Below are 690 nucleotides of genomic sequence, written 5' to 3' on the forward strand. Positions count from 1 at the left end.
GAGACTGACCTCACAACTGTAGGGCTTCTCCCCGCTGTGGATGCGCATGTGCTTCTTGAAGTGCTCGGGGTAGACGAAGGAGGCCTGGCAGACCTCGCACTGCAGCGGCCGCTCGCCGGTGTGCGACGCCTTCACGTGGTAGTCCAGTAAACTGACATTATATTCCATTGTTCAAACTTTCGCGAGACATAACTAGCTTTTGTCCGCGACTTCACGCGATATTAAGACAAAAGTAGCCTATAATGCCGGTCTCTCAGCTGCCTTTATGTGAAAGTCCGATCGAAATCGGTCTACCCGTTTCGGATTGCGCGAAACTAATGTAGCTTGCGAACAGACAGACAGAAAACCAAATCTTCCCGAAATCTGGAATTTTTCTTTCAATATTACAGACACTCCAATTTCAATCTATGTATAGAAGATAAGTATAAGGAAGCAGTAGGAACATGGTTTTATAAAAAAAATTATAAAAAGTTTTATAAAAAACCTTGGAAGAAGTTGCTTAGTAGCTCAGTAACTTTTAGTCGTCACTACGGCATTTTCGATATCTTTAAGTTGCCTTAGTATTCAGTTTGTTTTAAAGTAATTAACTTTTTCAGGGCAGGGATGGGCGATTGTGTGGGGGAGAAGGAGGGTAGAGTTGGGGGAGCGTGTGGGTGTGGGGAGGGTAGAGTTGGGAGAGCGTGTGGGTGT

General features: G+C 45.1%; 1 protein-coding gene across 1 annotated transcript in view; it reads right to left on the reverse strand.

The window, feature by feature from the left end:
* Positions 1-690, reverse strand: part of LOC106099778 (zinc finger Y-chromosomal protein 2-like) — a 15971-nt gene that overhangs the window by 3817 nt on the left and 11464 nt on the right. The window contains exon 17 of the mRNA XM_013278434.1: positions 10-171. Coding sequence (XP_013133888.1) covers positions 10-171 — 162 coding nt within the window. The remainder of the gene's footprint in view (positions 1-9; positions 172-690) is intronic.

The sequence above is a fragment of the Papilio polytes genome, unplaced genomic scaffold (genome assembly GCF_000836215.1).
Source record: "Papilio polytes unplaced genomic scaffold, Ppol_1.0 DF824325.1, whole genome shotgun sequence".
Classification (NCBI taxonomy): Eukaryota; Metazoa; Arthropoda; class Insecta; order Lepidoptera; family Papilionidae; genus Papilio; species Papilio polytes.